General features: G+C 37.2%; 1 protein-coding gene across 1 annotated transcript; it reads left to right on the top strand.

Moving 5' to 3' along the window:
- The first annotated feature begins 1,828 nt into the window (after positions 1 to 1,828).
- LOC112175923 (rho GTPase-activating protein REN1) lies at positions 1,829 to 14,810 on the top strand. Its single transcript, XM_024313661.2, has 23 exons — positions 1,829 to 2,014; positions 2,198 to 2,293; positions 2,488 to 2,586; positions 3,132 to 3,245; positions 4,411 to 4,478; positions 4,589 to 4,667; positions 5,405 to 5,549; positions 6,131 to 6,250; positions 6,627 to 6,704; positions 7,090 to 7,145; positions 7,247 to 7,325; positions 9,281 to 9,365; positions 9,503 to 9,746; positions 10,164 to 10,358; positions 11,138 to 11,440; positions 11,674 to 11,723; positions 12,145 to 12,208; positions 12,285 to 12,368; positions 12,608 to 12,721; positions 12,798 to 12,967; positions 13,146 to 13,215; positions 13,481 to 13,621; positions 13,908 to 14,810. The coding sequence occupies exons 2-23, from the start codon at positions 2,264 to 2,266 to the stop codon at positions 14,304 to 14,306; spliced, it is 2,787 nt and encodes a 928-aa protein (XP_024169429.1). The 5' UTR covers positions 1,829 to 2,014; positions 2,198 to 2,263; the 3' UTR covers positions 14,307 to 14,810.
- Positions 14,811 to 19,568: the final 4,758 nt, after the last annotated feature.

Here is a 19,568-nt window from a genome sequence, read left to right as displayed (position 1 = left end):
CTCACATATTCTTTTATTAACTTCTCAATGCCAGGTATTACATGTGTATACATGTCCAGTGGCTTACATGAAGTGTGAAACTGAATTGAGTTTAGAATGGTTTTGGTTTATAATTTGGTGTATAGAGGAACTTGAAGTTTGGGTTTTGTGCTTTAACAAAATAGTGTACAAGTTATAGAATATGTGAATCATTAATTTAATAGGCCGTGGTGGTTTAATACATATATGCTGAATCATATACTTGCATATTCTCATATAAATTGAATGAGTACTGATCAATTAGAAATCTTTATTCATAATTGCAGGAAATTCTGAGTACAATAGAGCATGGTGGAAGTTGATTGACATAATTGCAGGAATCTTCAAGTCCACAAGAATGATTGATTTTGTAATTTTTTGTTTTTAAAGAAGTAATTGATATCATCATACTGCTAGAAGTAATTGAAAGTTTTAGTTTCACTTGCTGTAATTGATATCATTAGACTTCAAGCTACTTTCTTTAGTTTTAAGGGACTTTTATTTAATTGCTTATACTGAAGAAAATTTGTTTTTTTCCCAGATTGAGTTTATTTTAAGTAAAGCCTGGCCAAGCCCTATTTAAAAGGGCTGGCCCGGCCCGGCCCTTTTGACCCTTGCGGAATGAGCCTTAAGGGCGGGTAAGGGCTTACGTATTGAAACCCCGGCCTGGCCCTAAATTTTGTTGACTTGGTCAAACCCAAGCCCGGCCCTCCCCTAAGCCCTAAATTTTAGGGTAGGGCTGACCTTAGCCCGACCCGACCCGACCCATGATGAGGCCTAGTGGTGTATAGGTTGAAGACAAAATAAATAAATAAATAAATAAATAACGAAAAAAATAGAAAGAAAAAAAAAAGAATTTTTTTTATATAGTTTTTTTTGTTTTGAAATGACCATTTTAGCCCTCAAAGTGGGTTTGATCATCAGAGTTAACATCCAATTTGGACGGAATAAAAAAAATTGGACACAACTGATTGAAATTGGAAAGTTTGGGGGTAAAAATTCAAAATTGAGAACAGAGGGGATGACATGATGGCAACCCCAAATCTTAGGGGGGTAAATTGAAATTAATTATTTTTATAATTAAGATGCATTCAATTCGTATCTCAGCTATCTATATCTTTTAAAGATTAGTCTGCTACTTTCCAATTTGGTTATAATTTCTATTAACTACTTTTTTGTTTCGTTAATCATCCAATCTTATCCAATTTGATATTCGTCTATCACTTTAGAGGGTTAGAGCGAATTCTCAAACTAAAATACCGACCTATTTGAATTATCAACGAAACAAACAAGTTCCCGCAATACTAAAAATAAACAACTCTACATATGCCTCATCAATAACGGATAATGAAAAGATGTTCAAACCAACATTCATTTTTAGTTTTCAGCATTCGAATACAGTGGTTTGACAGTAACTGATTGGGTATGTGTGTAGTTTTTTATTTTCAATTCCTACGAAACTAAAAATAAATAACTATATACGCCCCCTCAATAACGGATAATCAAAAGATGTTCGAACCAACATTCGTTTTCAATTTCTAGCTTAACGATAACACTAAAAAAATTGGTTACACTAACAAGTTAACCCAATCTTAGGACGTGATTAGAGGAATGCAAGTCCAGATGTCAAAACAACCAATGAATAGGAAAGGAGACAGGGGAACCCGACCACCAAAAGATACAAAGTCAGAGGAAAGTGGATTGTGAAATCCCCAGAATGCCTCTGCACGTTTTCCCTCCAACACGTTGAAGTCTAAGAATAGAGGTGACGTGTACGTCAGCCACATATAAGGAGGGCCCGATTTCTAAGGGCGTTGCTTGCTTGACCACCCAGGTTTGTTTTCAGTTGGGGAACGAACACACAAAAATTTCTCATTTTCTCACCTGAAAAAATATCAGTTTTTGCGATTCAATCCTATTCTTTCTCATCTTCCTTCTATTCCCAAGACCAAATAACTCGCATTTCAATTGGTTTGTGTACAAATTCTACACAAAGGTATGTTTACCATTTCCACATTTTCTGGATTTTTGTTTTTTTGTGTGATCATTCCTTGTTGACATGAATTGTGGGTTTGATTGTTTGATGAGTAATATGGTTGTTTTTTTTCTGGGATTGGATTGCATGGTTTTTTTGGGTGTGATGTTGTTTTGGGTTACATTTTGAGTTTGATATGTGCAGGTGCAGGGTGTTGATCTCTATTGGCTGAGGTGTGGGGGATGTTTCTCTAACGTTTGGGATCAGGGAATGACTAACATAATCCCGGAAGCGCCTCAGGTGTGTTTTGGTTCAATTCTGTTCTTTTCGTGTCAAATGCTGCTTCTTTTTCACATAAATATTATATACTTGAAAGTTAACATGTACTGTCATGCAAATATGGAATATACAAATACATGATGAATTTGAATGTACATTATTTGTGGTGGAAAGGAAACTTATCTGCTTGTTGTTCTTGTTGTTGTGTGTTTTAGGGGGATGGTCATGCTTCTCCTCCCCAACCCCCGCCTGGCGGCCCAGGTGGCGACCCCGATCATCATGCTGAATCACATGTTTCTCGTGGTGGGAATACGGTAATTGCTGTTTTTTATTCACTCTGACACTATTGTGGCTGAATATAATTTTGCATTTTGGACCCGTGGGTTGCACTGGCCTATCAACAGTGATATATCTAATGAAACAGAGTTGTCAATATCGACATTGTAAACGTCATTTGATCACCATTACCATTTCCTTTAATACCAATCTGATTGATTGGGGTGTGGCTATTTTTTCTTTCAGATACTTTTGGGAGATCCTATCAATGGATACCACATATGAAACAAACTTGTTCAATGTATATATTCGTGCAGCTAATTTCGGAAACACACAGAGTGTTCAGATGAATAACAACATAAGAGTGCAATGCTATATAATTATTGTACTGCCGCAGAAATCTAAGCTTTACAACTGGCCATGTTAATGTAGCATGACTAGCATCCCCCTTCATCAGAGAAAAGAGAACTGACATATTCAGAAATTTAGATGCAAAAGAATGAACTGATGTTGTATACTATTTTTTGCCAATGTGTTCTCTTGTTTTTGATCTCCCAGTCACCAAAGTTTTTGAAATGTGCAGGTTTTCAAGAGTGGCCCACTATTTATATCTTCCAAAGGAATTGGATGGACATCCTGGAAAAAGAGATGGTTTATTTTAACTCGTACTTCGCTGGTTTTCTTCAGAAGTGATCCTGTAAGTAGCTCTTTCTGGTAAATAGTGAGACTATGTTCTTTCATCTGTGTTCTTTCTTTTCATCTCTAACTACTTTTTTTTTTTCCTTTTTTTGTGAGAAGAATCATCTGTAAGTACGATGTTATCTCATGACAATGAACCAATTGAAGCAGTATTGCCATTAAGAGCTGTACTAGCTTTCCTTATTTAAATTTAAATCCTAGGGGCATGATGAAGGTTTAGGGGGATGAATGGTATGCAGACGATGATGGGCCTTTGCTGGGATTTTGCTTGATTGGTTTGAGAAAGTTTAAATAAATGAAGGCTCATATCACTAGGATTTACTATAGAATAGGAAGGTCTTGCTTGATTGATTGTATTTTGCTTGATTGGCTTTTCATTATGTTATTTTCTTGATTTTCTATTATTGTTAACATCAGATCCCTATTGCTCCAAAGCGACCAGATTTTTTATAGAGAAAACCTTGTTCTATCGGCTTTTCGGCTTACTTCCACCATTTCCACTACAAAGAAGTCCTTGCTTTCAAATTTAACTTATTTATAGTGGCTAGCTAGCATCTCTCTCTGTAGGTATCATGATATCAATCAAATTGGTTATTTGCTTGCTTGAAGCAAAACCTTGAGCCACTGTTGAAAATTTATAGTTATAGTGGGTTTAGGTATTGGGTTTATTCAGTGATTTTTGAAATTTCTTTTGGATGTGGGATAATGTCTGGAGTAATATCACCAACAAGCTTGTATGATTAGTGATAAATACTCATTTATGAAGAGTGGAACTCCTCCATTGAACTTATCACGGTGCTTAAGAAATTTGTGTGGGTCTTGTTGGATTCTTCCTCTTGGTACTCCTATTGAAGGAGTTTACTGTGTCAGTTCATGGATCTGATTCACATGAGTTTTATTCTTTATGCCGTTATCCTCCATATGTCATAAGAAAAAGCCCCAAAATAATCACTTTTGGTTGGCCATAAGGTTCTTGCTGCAAGGGGCTGGGAATGCATGCCTTTCTGTATGTAATTTATGACATTATACTTAAAATTAGGTGAAGTTGTGTACCTGGGAATATATGTAGACTTTTATGTTTTATTTATGGTTCTTTGTCTCTCTCTTTTGCTTGTTCCATTACTGCAGTTTCTAATTTTCTTCTTCTATATCTACATTGCCAGAGTGCTGTTCAGAAGGGGAGTGAAGTGAATTTGACCCTTGGTGGTATTGACCTCAACAATTCAGGCAGGTTGGCTTGTAATTCCAGATTAGATCTACCTGTTGTGTATGACTATCGTTTTTTTCACAGAGACCAGAACTATTACTAATTTCTTAGCATTTGATTATTCCTATTTCTAGTGTGGTTGTCAAAGAAGACAAGAAACTCTTGACTGTACTCTTTCCAGATGGTCGTGATGGGCGAGCCTTCACACTTAAGGTGCGCTTTTCTACATTGTCTCTTCTGTGCTCTTTTGTGGATAGGAAAATTAATAAGAACAAACCCGTGACAGAATATCAACAAAATCCTCACAGAAAGCATATTCTACTGACTTAGAAAGAAATTGCTTTTTCAGAAAACATATTCAACTGACTAGAAAGTGTGCAGTCTGTTGCACCTGAAGTATCATGCCATATACAGCTAGAAGCAATAAAATGTGCTGTTGGCATATGATAAATATGATTTGTTTCTACTTGATTCTATGTTCACTGTTCTGTATTGTTCGCATCAAAATTTTTCCTCTATATGCATACAAATCCAGGTTATTTGCCTGTAGTTTTCATATTTATATTTCCCACTGTTTCCATAGATTAAAAAAAAAAAAAAAAAAAAAAAACTTTAACCCACCACACCCTTACATATGTCAGTGAGAATTGAACCCATGACCTTTACAATGTTGGAATTATAACTTACCAATAGGTCACAACTCACCTACAACTATTTCCATAGATAAAGAGTGACCAAATTAGAACTTGAAGGGAAGAAGGATGAGACACTACTTGTTCATAACACTTTATTCAAGAAGAGAAAACATTGAGAAATTGAAAAAAGAAAAAAAAAAAAAAAAAGGTGTAGGAGTTTGTTTGAAGCCCTTTGGACAAAAAGTTTGATATGGAGGTTAGATTGCTTGTTTCTCTTTGTTGCTGATATATTGGTTATATCTCTTGCTTCTGCAGGCTGAAACTTCGAAAGATCTACATGAATGGAAGGAAGCACTGGATAACGCTTTGGCACAAGCTCCAAGTGGCGCTCATGGTGTGGGGCAAAATGGTATCTTGGGGAATGATCGGACAGACTCCAAAAATGGTTCTTTGGACCAGCGTAAGCTCCCCTACAGTAATGCTTTAGACAGTGTTTAACATTGCACATTATTTCTAGCTGTATAATTTCTCTGTTCAGTTAGCATAGTCTCATAAAAGTAGATTTTGGTATAAAAACCGTTACATCACCTGAGCATCTTTATCATATATAGAGCCTTTTGATTTGTACTTTTGTCTTGAGCAAAATCTGACTGAACATTTCTAAAGAGAGTAATTGCTTCGGAAGTTTATTTATTTAACTCAAGGTATCAGGCTTTTCCAATATGGTAAGACTATTAAAAGTAGTCGGGTATAGATAGAACATCTGGTAGAATTGATGGTTATGCTGTATTACAAATTTAAAGAGTTGTGTTATTTTATGTAGCATTGTTGTCAACCGTGAGATTTAGTGTCCATCATGGTTCAATTGTTTTCAGCTTGAATTTCTATCAGATGTTCATGGCTAGTAGCTGTTAACAGATTCAAGCAAATAACATTTTGAACTTGAATGTTTTCTTCTTATATATATTTGTTCAATCTCATCTTATTTGGTGTTATTTTCACCTCTTTGAAATATTGGTGTTTTCTGTATTTCTTTTACAGCAAAGGAGAAACCACCTGTGAAATCTACAATTATTGGGGTGCCTATTTTGCTGGCCTTGGAAGATGTTGATGGAGCTCCATGTTTCTTGGAAAAAGCCCTTAGGTTCCTAGAAGAACATGGTGGGTTCTCCTTATTTGACTCCTATATGTCATCTCTCCTTGTATAGTTGTAACAAATCCAGTGCACTGACTTCACTTGTATTGCCTATTTTACATTCTGAAAGGGAAATATATTTCCCAATTCTTTTCATGAATTGGTTGTCCAGAGAATTTTCTTAATACCTGCCTTATCAGTAACACCTTAATTGGTAGCTGGATTTAATAGGTGTTACAAAGCATTATATAAATTAAATTAAGTTTAATCTGTCACTAGAGGGTACTTTGTAATCACACTGCAGACAATCTCAAGCCCAACATCTTTATTATTGGTTCTGAAAGAGAGATTTATTTGCATTCTTCAATTGTATGAATCTGATCATTTGGTAGCAATTAATAGGAGTCAAGGTGGAAGGAATCTTGCGACAAGCTGCAGATGTTGATGACGTTGAATCTCGAATACGGGAATATGAGAAGGGTGAGTGTTTCTTGTCTTTCAATATAATATTTGGTGGAAATCATAATTTGTGTTCTTCCATCATTATGTTTTGCTCCTAAGGTATGTCGCACAGCTGACCATTAGTTTCTCTTTAAATTTATTGTTAAGGGGTGCTTAGCTGTAGCTCATTATTTGTAATATTCTTGAATTTTGTGCTACCTGTAGTGAAACTTTTCACTTCTGTAGATTCAGGGTGCTCTGTCTTAAGTTAATTCTATAGTGATGTATCCTTCTTGGTTATGGATTTCTATAAACTAAAAGCCAACGCCTGCACTTAAATGGTATTTACACCTGAGTGTGGTTTCATTTGAAATGCACACTTAATATCTGAACTAATTTGATTTGTACTTTTTTTATGAATCAGGGAAAGTTGATTTTTCTCCCCAGGAGGATCCACATGTCATTGCTGATTGTGTCAAGGTATTTCTTTGCCGAACTAAATATTGATTTTTCATGTAGTTTATAGATTTCTCCGGTTGTAATCTGTTTTTAAAATTTTCTTGGTTTGTGCATATTTCTAGTATGTCCTCCGAGAGTTGCCATCTTCTCCAGTCCCTGCATCTTGCTGTAACGCACTGCTAGATTCCTTTCGCAAGTCTGGTATGATGCATTTTCTTTATGATACACCATCTGACTCTTAGTTGCTTCTCAGCTAGTTATAATGCGTTACATATTCTGATATAAGGTTCCGAAAACGGAAAATCTCACAAACAGTACCTGACCTATCGGCCACTAATAACTTTCGTACCTCAAGTTCAAAAATATCAAATTGGTACCTGAATTTCTGACCCCGACCCAATATCAGTACCTGGGAACAGTAAAATCGTTAATGGGATTAATTTTTGAAGGGTAAATCTGTCATTTCACTGTTCATCATCTCCAAAACTCTCCCCTCTCTCTGCAATACCAGATTTCTTCTTCTTCTTCTTCTTCATACCTCATCACCACTATCAACCAACCTTTCACTTCTTCAATAGCCACCGTCCAATCCACCACCAACTCCTCTTACCTCTCACCGCTCCTTTGGTCGATTTGGGTTTGTGTGTGTGAGGTATGAAGAAGATAATGAAAAATCTGGGTTTGTAGAGAGAGAGAGGGGAGAGTTTTGGAGATGATGAACAGTGAAATAACAGATTTACCCTTCAAAATTAACTCCGTTAGCGATTTTACTGTTCCCAGATACTAATATTGAGTCGGGGTCAGAAGTTCAGGTACCAATATGATATTTTTTGAACTTGAGGTACGAAAGTTATTAGTGGCTTGAAGTTCAGGTACTGTTTGTGAGTTTTTCCCTTCGGAAAAAGATGAACCTCATGCTGCCTTACAAAGATTAGTGCCATATAATATACATTAATCTTTTTAGTTATACGTCCCGAGTCATTTATTGTACTTGTAAACTGGCATACCCTGATAAGTGATAACCTGATTATAAATTTTCTAGGACAATAGAGGTCAATTGGGGCTCTATGTTGATCGACCAGCAGATCAACTTTTAAAATTTTTGCTTGCAGTGATACTAACACAATTGCACCCAGCATCCTAATGAAAACCTTAAATCCCAATGATAAACCTATTTATCCTCCGGACCATACTACACTCCACTAAGTATAAATACACATCTAGAAATATTAACTAACAATCAAAAAGAAAAATAAGAACAGACCTCAGTAACCTGTGCACGTGCATTGTTGTATTAAGATTACGAAATGCCAATTTTGTTGTTCTTCAAATTTTAAAATACTGCAAGACATCTCTTTTCGATACAATTTTTTGAGGGCACCACAGAGTAATTTAACATGAAGCTTTTGACAGTCTTGTTATTAGTATTCATTAAATTAGACTTTAGTTTCTAGCATTTATTGTTCATATGAGTATTGTATTCTGATTGTTAAATTTGTTATTAGATAGTTCCTATTTTCCAAAATTATAAATTTTATCAGAAGTACATTTTTGGGATTGATACTGAGAAGTAATCCACTATCTATCTTTCTTTGATATAATCCTTGGTCCACAATCTTTCTTTGCCTGAGTAATGTAGCAGCCACAACAGAAAGCTTTATGCTTGAAGTCAATCGGTAGATTTGTCTGAATCAAAGAGCTTGAAAGCTCTTTTTTTTTCCCCTTTCCCAGTAGGGTAGGACTGTAAGAGCTTGGAATCTAAGTTGGAACATGGAGTGTTGAGGCTCGAGAGTCCTGATTTTATGGTTTTGTGAAATGGAGTGGCAAATAATGAAGAAAAGGAATACAAACTTGCACTGCGTACTGCTTTAAGAAAAGATTGTTTTTGTTTCTGAATGTTACAGTAAATACTGCACCACTGACCCAACTTGCAAAAGTAAAATGCTCTGGCTTCTGTTATAATCTATGTGTCAATGGCTATTCCTTGAGGGGAGGTTTTGCATTGGATTTTTAGTCTGCATATGTCATTTTCTAAGCCTCTATGGCTGAAAATAATTTGGAAATGGAGATCATTGCAACTTCTGTTCTGTAAGATTACACTAATATTCTTTGCTAGTAGATTTAAATATTTTTACAAATAATTCAATAATGGTCAGGTAATGATCGGGGTGGTAGAATCAATGCCATGCGTACGACAATATGTGATACATTCCCAGAACCAAACCGTCGTTTATTGCAAAGGTTTTTTTATGTTATTATCATTATTTGTGATTTCTTTTCTCTTATATTTGTGTGCATGTGTCTCTATTCCACCTTGAATTTTCTGGGCCTAGTTACTAATTTTTTGTAACTTAATTTTTATGTTTTGCCTGATTCAGAATTCTATTGATGATGCAAACTATTGCTTCTCACAAAGCGGTGAATCGAATGAGCTGCTCAGCCGTGGCAGCTTGCATGGCTCCCTTACTTCTTCGTCCACTCCTAGCTGGGGATTGTGAAATCGACAATGATTTTAGTGTGGGTGGCGACAATTCGGTTCAGCTTTTGCAAGCAGCTGCTGCAGCTAATCATGCTCAAGCAATTGTTATAACTTTGCTGGAGGAGTATGATAACATATTTGGGGTAGGCTCCAAGCCTTCCAACAAGCTGTTTCTTTTCTTACAAGTACTACTGTCTTAAAGTGATTCTGGTGATAACACTTCCTATTTTCACACACGGCAAAAATCTTACCTTTTTTTTTTTTGTGTGAAAGTGAGCATTGAATAATTACCTTGCTGTCTCCTTGGCAAAAGCCCACAGTGTCTTTTCGAAGATTAGGAGCAGTGAATATACTTAAGAACCATATCAAGTTCTGAATCGTAATGTTGTATCCAAAAAAAAAAAAATGATGTTGAAATTACTTTATAATCTTGAAGTTGAAACGAAGTGTCTAGTTGTCTTAAAATAAAATTAAAGAATCTAGTTCTCTGTCTGATAAATAAATGTTTACTTCATCTAGGGTTTGTACTATTGAGTTCCATAATGCTAGTTTGTTTGCAGGAAGGTTCCATATCCGCTGAACTATACAGTGACACAGACGATGATGAAACTGAAACTGAGGGGGAAACTGAAGATGATGAGTACTATGAAGATGATGAAACTGAGTCTGGAGAATACGATGACGATGACGATGTTGAAATTGTCAGTGGGTCATGCAGTGAGAGTGATGAAGATGATGAACAGTTTGACAATAAGGTTCATTTCTACTTCCTGCCTTTACCTACATTAAACTATGCTTTCATTGTGATGATAGAAATTCCTAGACAATTGAGGCTGCAATATGTCCATCTCAACTCGAGTACATTAATATTGTTATCTCTTATTCTGTGTCGTCAGTCGTCACCTACCCTATTCTACTTTATGTTCAACTCTTACTATTGTTGTTGCTAGTCCCTTTCAAAAACAAACTTCAAAAGATACATTTATACTATATTCACTGTGTGCAAGTGTTTATGAATTCAAGCTCATTTTGTCTGAAAATTTGATCCCAATACCCAAAGACAATCTTACTCACACACTTCTGTAGGCCTTTTTACCCCGTCTAACAAACTTTATCTGATTGCTAAATTTACTCTAGTAACAGACTTCGAAAGATACATTTATACTATATTCACTGTGTGCAAGTGTTTATGTCTTTAAGCTCATTGTGTCTGAAGATTTGATCCCAATACCCAAGGACAATCTTACTCACCCACTTCTGTGGGACTTTTGCCCCGTCTAACAAACTTTATATGATTGCTAAATTTACTCTAGTTTCCGCACTGTTGCTGCAATTTTTTTTTTCCCTCTTCTGTTCTCATGTATAAGCTGAATACTGCTTTCTCTTTATATTTCTATGCACTCATGTACTGCATTATATGGTTCATCTGGTTCTAAATGAATTATATTCATCATTTCTTATTGCTTTTCTCTGCTCAGGAAACTATGAAAAAATGAAAGAATATCAGTACATACTAACTGCTTTAAGGGTGCAGGCTGGTTCCAAGGTTCCTGATGGAGGCAATGATAGCAAATCTCCAAAGAAGTTGTCATCAAGCTCACTTAAACATGTGAAGCATCAATATAGTGTAAAAAGCAATGATAATAAACAGAATGTAAGTGAAATTAACTCAGCAGAGCTGGCTAATGAGTCTACTGGAGTAGCAGGTGTTTCTAGAGAAACAAGTTCTGTGCATCAGTCAACTGGCCATGGCCTTCCATGCATGCAAAAATCTTCAACTATATCCAATGGACCTGATTATGGTGCAACACATCGTCCTAACTGGGGACGTACCGGTGTAAGTATATGTTCCCCGGACTAGTGATATGGTGTTTTGCTTCTCAAGCCAATTATCATTAATTCATATTTTCCCATATTGTTTTATGAAATTCTTGCTTTTCAAGCCTCTGAATTTTGCTCAATCACCATCTTTCAATTTTCAATTTTTCCATGTATGATCCTAATCTAGTGAATATACTGAGAGATCTTTTGTTTATCATTTTTTCCTTTTTCTTTTGTGTATGACTCCAGGCAAGGAAGAACCTTTCCATGGAATCCATTGACTTCGGTGTTGAGGAGGAGTAAGTGATGCATATATGATCTCTGCGGAGCTACTTTTCCATATAAAGTTGGCTATAATATGGTTGTATGGTTCTCATGTCTTGTTTAGTGTCATCGGATTCTCTGTGTCACAGATGTGTTTGAATGATGTTCTAGAGACACGTACATGGACACACACAGAATGTATAGAACATATGTATTTTGATCATGGTGGCACATAACTAACATCAATGTTAATGGTTCAATCTTGATTGTACCACTAGCATTGGCATTGGGATGCAATGGTTTTTACATGTGTAAACTAATTGGCAAGTTGGCAACTCTGTGACTAACCAGAAAATAATGTACTTTTAAAAAACGTGATTTTTTTTTTTTTGGCAATCCTCTACTCTTTACTTCACTTATTTTGTTCTAATATTTAATTTTTCTTTCTGTATGAAGGGATGAAGAAATCCAGAGGCTAGAGATTACAAAAGCTGAGTTAGAAAATAAAATTGTAGAAGAGGTAGAGTATTGGTCTTTCCAGTTCCATTGTGTCATGCTTTAACTTTCCTGTAATAAGTTGTTAGTTTCTTTTACAGGTTCAAGGGAATGTAGCTCTGCAAGCAAATCTAGAAAAGCAGAAGAAGGCCTTGCTTGAACGTCGTCGAGCTCTCAAACAAGATGTAATTCCATGATGAATTTTTAAAAGTGTTTTTCTTTTTCTGATTTATTTTCCCTTTCTTTCACATATTGAATTTTGACTTCTTTGTAGGAAAGAAAATTCAAAGGGCTTTTGTGTCCACACAATCTAATGTTACTGGATTTTTAAGTGTTATCAAATGACTAGTTTCTAATAAGACATCTTCAGTGGTCACTAGCTATATGAATCTAATGCTGACATTAAGCATCAAACGTATTGTAGGTGGCAAGACTACAGGAACAGTTACAGAAGGAGAGAGATTTGGGAGCTGCCCTTCAAGCAGGGCTAAAAATCTCCGAGGGCCATGCACCTAATTTAGCCGATGTTGATGAAAAAGTTAGTATTCTCTCCTTTGATATCTCATAAGATCTTTGATCATCCACCAAATATTTAACTTGAACATGTACTACAGACAAGGGCAGAGCTTGAGGAAATGGTTCAGGCAGAGGCGGATTGTACCAACTTGAAAAAGAAGGTCGATGATCTAGGTGTGCAGCTTAATCAACAACGTGAACGAAACTATGGCTCTAGCTCTGCATCTGATGCATCCAATTTGTCGCAACATAGTCATAATACAAAACAGTAAGATCCTTGGTTAATTGGTGGTTTTCTTCCTGAATCACCCTTTCGTCTGTGTTTCTTAAATATATATCTTAATCTTTTTGTTATAACACATGAAAATTTAGACACTGTTGCCATACTTCATACTCATTTCCACTTTTTTTTTCCTTCTTTTTTTTTTTTTTTAATATATTTATAGGCAGACGAAGGATAAACAGAAGGATAGTGAAGCAGTAGTCCCTTCACATTTTGAATGGTCAAGAAGTAAGGTAAATTCATTTCACATGAGAACAAAAGTCATGGGTTGACTCAAGTTCCGTACTTTCTTTTTATCTTCATGGAACTAGTTTTAAAACTGGATCAGACAGATAAGTTCTCTTCACAAAGTTGACTCTGTATGTTTGATTTTTAGCGTAAGACTTGAGGACATGTAGGAAATAGAACCTAATAAGTTAGCAAGCAGTTTGTGGTAAAGTAGTAAAGTGGATTATATAAGGTAGTCATTTTTTATGTTTTCTGGGCATGGTTCAACAGGATGGTCATCAAGATGGCACAGAAAATGCAAATGAGAGGAAGGTGGATGGACTACATAAACTCTCCCGACTTGTTGGCGGTATATCCGATTCTTCTGCAGTGGAACCAGTTGTTTCCAAGCATGGCAAGAAAGGGGGTGAGGTAAGACTATGGCTTTCACTACTTTTTGTTTCTTTTGTTCTGCTGGAAAGAATTTCAACCCACAGTGGTACTAATTATCATCTGGATACTGATCTGTTTTCCATGAGTATATTGTCTTTTCATCATTATGATCATACAATTCAGTTTCTACTTACTGCTCCACTTGCTGCTTTGTCTATTACTAGTATTGTTTTTAAGTTGGAAAACATGCTTGTAGGGTTCATATTATTTCTCTGAGCAAATAAAGGGTAATAATCACTTTACACTCATGGCCTGTTCATTACAGGGGGGTAGTACATCTTCAGCAATAACAAAGTTGACATCGCGACTAAACTTTTTGAAGGAGCGGCGGAGCCAAATAGCTAATGAAATTCAAAGCAGAGATAAAGTTCAATGTTCCCAAAACTTGGAGAAATGTCAATTGCTCCCAGATAATCCGGAAAAAGTTAGAGGATTGGAAGGGGCGGTATCAAGCCAAAAGTCAGAAAAACTCAGAAAGGCTGAGAGTCACTCTGAGAGTAGAGGGAAAAGGTCAGAAGCCCAACAACAGCATATCCTGGACAGAGGAAAATCAGAAAGCCATCTTTCTGTTGACGTGGACAAAGGTCGAGTCGTTGACAGTAGTAGGAGTAGTAGCAGCAGCAGTAGTAAACCTTTCCCTTCTCCAAGGAAAGACAACAGATGATACCGGGTTGATTTGTTTTTATCAAGGCCAAGAGGATTACTTAGTCGCACATGGCATCTTATTATTTCTTACAAGACACTGCTGCTGGACATGGAATTGAACCTTGGTGCACATTGAAGGTGAGCAAGTTCATTGATATAAGAATCCTGGAAAATAGCTGCTTTAATTTGATGCCGATACCAAAATAGTTGCTTGAGTCTGTGGACCTCTGTTCTTAATCCTCAGAATGTACAGATAAAGCATCTCCTTGATGAAGCTGAATTATTTGTAATCTGACTGCTCATTTCTGCTGGCACAAAGTGACGCAGCAGAGCTGATTAGTGTTTGCATCTGTTGTATGGATGATGAAATATCTTATTTTGGTTCTGGTTTCTTAGCGTAAGCTGATAAATCCTAGTGGACATAATTCACGTTTGTGTGAATGTGCCATTACATTCCTTAACTGTGTTAACTAAACAGTCTTTATTTCAAATGTTTCAAGGAGAATGTTTGGACACCTCTAAATTAGAATGAAGAATGTTTAATGTTCAAATCGTTTATTCTTGTTCCAATAATTAGTGCTATTGGAAGGAATTTAATGTCAATTTGAGTTTATGGGAATATTGTTAACTAGCAGAACTACAAGTTCATAGATGTCAACAGTTTTTAATAAGAACTGGAAGCACTGTTTGGGATGGAAATCCTCACCAAATGACAGATTTAAATCAGATCAAATGAGGGTATTTGGATTTTTTTTCATAGGCCAAAATTGTTAGCTTTTCAAGTTACTCGAAGTGTTAAAAGAGGGTGATGATTATAGTGATATTTATTGCTCATGAGTTCAAACTGATGGAAAATTATATATCTTGGTCTGATAAAGTTGAATGGCTTTGGCTAAAAGTCTTGTGAGCAGTGAACATGATTGCTTGTATATTTTCTAAGCATCTTCATTATCCAGGTCAAAACCAATCTATAGATATGTTATCATATTAGACTTTGGGTTCATATCGTTTCGATGAATGTTGGCCACGTAAACTTGACGCAACTGTAATTTGAATGAGTTTAGCAGCAAGTCACTCACACCAACATTGCATGAAATTTAGGGGGGTGTATTCAATTTGGATTTTAAATGATTCTGTCTGACTTTTTATAATCCATGGATTCTCGTGGACTCTGCAGAACCCACAGATTGTTTTAATTCCATATAAATTTTTTTTGAAAGAAGCGACTGATTTTATTGCAAACTATGGCAATAGGTTACAATCATGATGTAGTACATCCCTAATGCAATTAGGAGCTTGGGTAAACCAGGCTTGTTTCTAATCAAATTCGAATCCATGGTTGGCTAGTCTATGTGCTACTTGGTTACATGTCCATGGGGCAAAAGTGATCCTGACTTGCGGCAGGTTGTGTAGGGCTATACATATATCATCAACAATACTACCAAACTCAAAGAGGGCAACACCCGCATGTGTGATCTCTTGTACTGCTGCAAGACAATCAGTTTCTATAGTAGCATGCGTGAGTTGCAAATGCTGAATGAAATCCAGCCCCTCCCTGATAGCTAAAAGCTCCACTTGCTTGGTTGAAGAAACAAACTGAATAGGGTGTGCAAAAGCTGCAACAAATTGACCTTTATAGTCTCTGATTACCCCGCCAAGACCCCCTTGAGTTAGAGTAGGCAAGAATGCTCCATCAACATTAATTTTTACTTCACCATGTTGTGCAGGCTGCCAGCAAGCTTTAGTCTTCGGTTGAGGTGCAATAGGAGAAGTTCTAGCCTGTTTGTACTCATCTAACCATGTCATAGAGCTTAGGAAAAGAGCAGAAGCAGGTTTCGAAGTGTTCTCCCATAACATGTCATTTCTGTTCTTCCATAAGGACCAGATGCCCATGAGAAGTCCTTCAAACCCCTCCTGCTTGAGATGTAGGGCTCGTTCAAGCATCCATTCTTTAAACACCATGTTGGGGAGAATAGAATTTTGAAGATGAGAAGATAATATGGAGAAGAACTCAACAGCAACAGGACACTTGCAAAAAAGATGCATAGTGTCTTCCATGCTATGCTTACAAAGCAAACAACTCAAGTCACCTTCATAGCCCTTGGTGAGAAGACGTTCCCTTGTGGGCAATAGATTTTGACATGCTCTCCACACACATATTTGCACTTTCCCCGGCACTTTGGCTCCCCATAGTCTTTTCCACAGCTCTTGGAAGGGATCCCTGGTTGATGTAGTAGCTAAAGCATTGCCAAGAACATGAACCCTAGCCACCCAATAAGCCGATTTCACTGTGAATATACCTTTCTTTTCTGGTTGCCAATACTGTTTATCACATGTGCTTCTTCTGCTTAAGGGAATAGCAAGGATGCGTGTAGCCACATCAGTAGGGAAAAGCGTATGAACTGATGTGGGAATCCAGGAACGATCATGCTCATTTATTAAGTTAGCCACCTTATCAAAAGGAGAGCTCAACAGTCTTTGGATTAAATATCTTGGACAATTTGGGATCCAATCATCGTTCCAGATGCTTACTAGCTGACCATCACCTATTCTCCATTTGACTCCTGCTTTTAGCACTGGTCTGCCCTCAATAATGCTTCTCCATGAGAATGAAGGTGCCATACCTAACTCGGCATCCCAGAAAGAACAATTGGGAAAGTACCTGGCTTTAAAGAGCTGAGCAACTAGAGACTGAGGGTTGGAAATAATTCTCCACCCTTGTTTAGCAAGCATGGCCAAATTGTAAGCATAAATGTTCTTAAATCCCATACCTCCTTCTTGTTTAGTAAGGCATAACTTTTCCCAACTTCTCCAGTGGATTTTCTTTTTTGTATCAGAGTCACCCCAGAAAAAAGAGGCACAAAGTTTATGAATATCATCACATAGACCTTTAGGTAATAGGTAACAATTCATAGCATAGAGTGGCATTGTTTGTGCAACTGCTTTGAGAATGTTGGACTTCCAATTCACTAATTTCTTCGTCAACTTTTCTTGTATGTATTGGAAGTTTGCAGTTTTGGATTTTCCAACCCTTAAAGGAAGACCTAGGTATCTGTCATGCTCATCAACTTTCTTCACTGCTAGAATGGATGCCGACTCATGTTGTAAAGTGTCTGGTACATTTCTACTAAACACCACACTACTCTTCTGGAAATTAATCTTTTGACCTGATGCTTGCGCATAAACATTGTGAATCTGTCTAATCGTCTGACATTCTTCTACAGTTGCAGCTCCAAAGAGAAAACTGTCATCTGCAAAAAACAAGTGGTGTAGACCCTGAAGTGCAACTGTAGAAGAATGTCAGACCCTGAAGTGCGCCTACTTCCACTGTTTGAGACAAAAGGGCAGAGAGACCCTCTGCACAAAGAATAAACAAATACGGTGACAACGGATCACCTTGTCTGATGCCTCTTGTTGGTGTGATCACTTCAGTTGGTTCTCCATTAACCACGATAGCATAAGTGACAGACTTGACACAACTCATCACCATTTGAATCCACCGTGGATGAAATCCCAATTTTGTTAACATGGTCTGCAAAAAAGTCCATTCCAGACGATCATAGGCCTTTGAGATATCCAATTTGAGAGAAAAAAATCCCCTCCTCTTGAGTCCTCAATTTATACATAAACTGAGCAGCTTCTGTTACAACAAGAGTGTTGTCAGATATCAGTCTTCCTGGGACGTAAGCACTTTGTAGTGGAGAGATGATTTCAGGGAGCCACCTTTTCAGTCTGTTGGCTATGACCTTTGAGCTAATTCTATAAATTACATTACACAAAGCTATAGGTCTAAAGTGAGAGGCTTCTGTGGGAGTTTTAATTTTTGGAATAAGGTAGATGTGCGTGAAGTTGGAAGCTTCCCAAATATCACCTGCTTCTAGAAAATTTCTGATTGCCACACAAACATCCATACCAACAATATCCCAATAAGAAAGGAGACATACCATCTGGTCCCGGGTTTTTTGAAGGATGCATCTGAAAAAGAGCACTTTTTATTTCATCATCTGTGTATGGTAGTAATAGGTCCGAGTTCATGTGTTGCAGAACCTTCATTGGGGTGGCACGAAAGACCTCAGAGAGGGCAGCATCATCAATGCCATCTGTAGTAAAGACTCCCTTGTAGTACTCTAGAATCATTCTTCAAATTTCAGTTGGTTCATTCTGCCATAGGCCTGCTTCATTGACTAACCCTTTAATTGAGTTTCTGCTTTTTCTGTTTGAAGCTTTTCGATGAAAGAAGGCAGAGTTCCTATCACCATCTTTTAACCAAACAGCTCGAGAACGTGGTCTCCAATATTTTTCCTGTTGGGAGAGAATCTGACTATGCTTAACATGCAACAAACGTTGCTCTTCATATTGGTTTGAAGAGAAGGGTTGCTTCATAATATCCTCTAGCTTCTCTCGAATTACACACAGCTCTACCTTTTGCTTCTCAAATTCTGTGGTATGCCAGCAAGAGTTGTGTACCTGTGTTAGAAATTTTCTGTCCAATTTGATGCAGCATGTTGCCGGTTGTAGGGCCTGACTAGTTCTTTTGAATGATGGCATTGCATTGTTCATTGCCATGCCACATTTCTTCAAACCTAAATCTCCTGCTAGCTTTCCTGAAATGATGTTGCTCAGATCGCACTTCAACAAGGATGGGGCAATGATCAGACTCATTTGGTGGCAGTTTGATTGTCCTACTGTAAGATTAAGAATCCCTCCATTGAATTGATTGAAAACTTCTGTCAAGACGTTCTTTGGTAAACTTATTGGACCAAGTATACCTACTGCCACTGAATCCCATATCAACGAGGCCACAATCCACTATCGTATGTCTAAATGAAGCCATGGGTGCAACAGCTCATGGTACTCCGTTGGACTTGTCAGCCTGGCACATGATTTCATTAAAATCACCTGCCATGAGCCAAGCCAGATCACATCTTTCAGCCTCTAGGGTTCAAATTAAATCCTATGTTCTATTGCGTTCTCCCTGTGCAGCGAAGCCATAAATTCCCGTGAAACAGTAAGAAGCATGGCTTCCTTGTTCACAAACCTCAACATCAATGTGATGAGAAGATTTTGTGCGCAGATCAACATGAATCCCATTGCTCCAGAGTAAAGCCAGACCTTGGGATCCCTCTTCGTGTGTATAACATATATTTCTAGCAAAGCCAAGTCGGCTTGTTATAGAGTCTATGCAAGATGGTTTCGCAAGGGTTTCAGCCAAAAAAATCAGATTCGGTTTCTTCATCTGGACCAAGTCGATAAGGGCTCGTTGTGTCTCATTGCAGACTAT

Source organism: Rosa chinensis, chromosome 7, assembly GCF_002994745.2.
Source record: "Rosa chinensis cultivar Old Blush chromosome 7, RchiOBHm-V2, whole genome shotgun sequence".
Classification (NCBI taxonomy): Eukaryota; Viridiplantae; Streptophyta; class Magnoliopsida; order Rosales; family Rosaceae; genus Rosa; species Rosa chinensis.
Note: the sequence above shows the minus strand (reverse complement) of the source record. Positions and strands in the feature narration are given on the sequence as shown.

What these genes read in the sequence shown, in the direction of transcription:
- LOC112175923 (XM_024313661.2), top strand. Translation starts at nt 2,264, where the DNA reads ATGACTAACATAATCCCGGAAGCGCCTCAG. An exon ending in GACCTCAACAATTCAGGCAG is followed by an intron (nt 4,479 to 4,588) that starts GTTGGCTTGTAA and finishes TCCTATTTCTAG; the next exon opens with TGTGGTTGTCAAAGAAGACA. An exon ending in GACTTCGGTGTTGAGGAGGA is followed by an intron (nt 11,724 to 12,144) that starts GTAAGTGATGCA and finishes TTCTGTATGAAG; the next exon opens with GGATGAAGAAATCCAGAGGC.